The 1310-nt window shown below is 46.3% G+C and overlaps 1 protein-coding gene across 1 annotated transcript; it reads left to right on the top strand.

Annotated features, from left to right (window-relative positions):
- Positions 1-4: 4 nt before the first annotated feature.
- On the top strand, positions 5-1202 carry LOC111785488 (dehydration-responsive element-binding protein 2C-like; the record flags this gene model as incomplete). Its single annotated transcript, XM_023665885.1, is given in 2 exon segments — positions 5-521; positions 559-1202. Coding segments are annotated over 2 exon segments (1147 nt in total), but the record flags the coding sequence as incomplete, so codon positions are not given.
- Positions 1203-1310: the final 108 nt, after the last annotated feature.

Raw genomic sequence — 1310 nt, 5'->3', positions numbered from 1 at the left:
ATCGATATTCTGACGCAATTTCTTTACCTACCAAACGAATTAGGAAGAGGAAGTCACGGAGTAGACGAGATCCATCGACCGTGGCTGAGACTCTTGCTAAGTGGAAGGCTTATAATGAATGTGTTAATTCTTGTGATGATGGAAGCAAGCCAATTCGTAAAGCTCCAGCGAAAGGATCTAAGAAGGGATGTATGAAAGGTAAAGGTGGACCCATGAATTCAAATTGTAAATACAGAGGTGTGAGGCAGAGGACTTGGGGGAAATGGGTTGCGGAGATTCGTGAGCCTGATAGAGGTAGTAGGCTGTGGCTTGGTACTTTCTCTAATGCCATTGAAGCTGCTCTCGCCTATGACGAGGCTGCCAGGACCATGTATGGCCAGACTGCTCGTTTGAACCTTCCCAACATTACAAACACACGGCTGCTAGCAGGCTCTGCCTCGGATTCTTCAACCACCACGTCGACGACAACCACATCATCGAACCAATCTGATGTCTGTGTGTCTGAGGAGCTTACACTGACGNTCTGATGTCTGTGTGTCTGAGGAGCTTACAATGACGCCACAACCTGTCCCCCCAGACGTTAAGATCGAAGGTGAGCCAAGGACCGGGTTCCCAGTTGATCACGTTGCGACATCGGCGATCGATGCTAAATTTTGTGACCAAGGCAATGATCAGGCAGCTCTGTTGGGGATTGAATTTCCCAGTTTGGATCACTTCCCGAACTTTCAAATGGATGAAATGTTCGAGTTGAGGACTAATGACATTGCAATGCCGGTGAGCTTAGAGAAGAAAGTGAAGCATGAAAGTGTCGATGGCGAATATCCCGATCGGAACAGTGATCCATTCGACATCCAGGATGTGCTGCAGGACTTTCAAATAGATGAAATGTTTGATGTGGAGGAGCTTCTAAGCATTATAAATAGTGATTCCATGCATGATCAAAGCTTCTTGCAAGGGAATGTGTATGATTCTAACAACATGGTGCCTCCCCAACCATCAAGCTTATCGAATCAGTTCCGATACCCCGACGAGAAGCTGCTCGGAAGCCTTCAACACATGGAGCAAGCTCCAGCCGACGTCAATCATGGGTTCGATTTCCTGAAGGAGGGGAGGGAGGAGGATCTGAATGCTACAACAGATGATTTTGCAAGATACTTGAATTATGAGATGGGTGGTTTGGGTTTCTGAAGGGCAATCTTGGCGAGCTTCATTTATTGTGTAAACTATGTTGGTATTGAAGCGGACGAATTATTGTGCGTAGGTTTTAGCCATCAGATACTTAGTTACTTGTATAGCTACCTTCATTAGGT

This window comes from Cucurbita pepo, unplaced genomic scaffold (genome assembly GCF_002806865.2).
Source record: "Cucurbita pepo subsp. pepo cultivar mu-cu-16 unplaced genomic scaffold, ASM280686v2 Cp4.1_scaffold000512, whole genome shotgun sequence".
NCBI lineage: Eukaryota > Viridiplantae > Streptophyta > Magnoliopsida > Cucurbitales > Cucurbitaceae > Cucurbita > Cucurbita pepo.
This window is presented reverse-complemented; position numbering and strand designations above follow the sequence as displayed.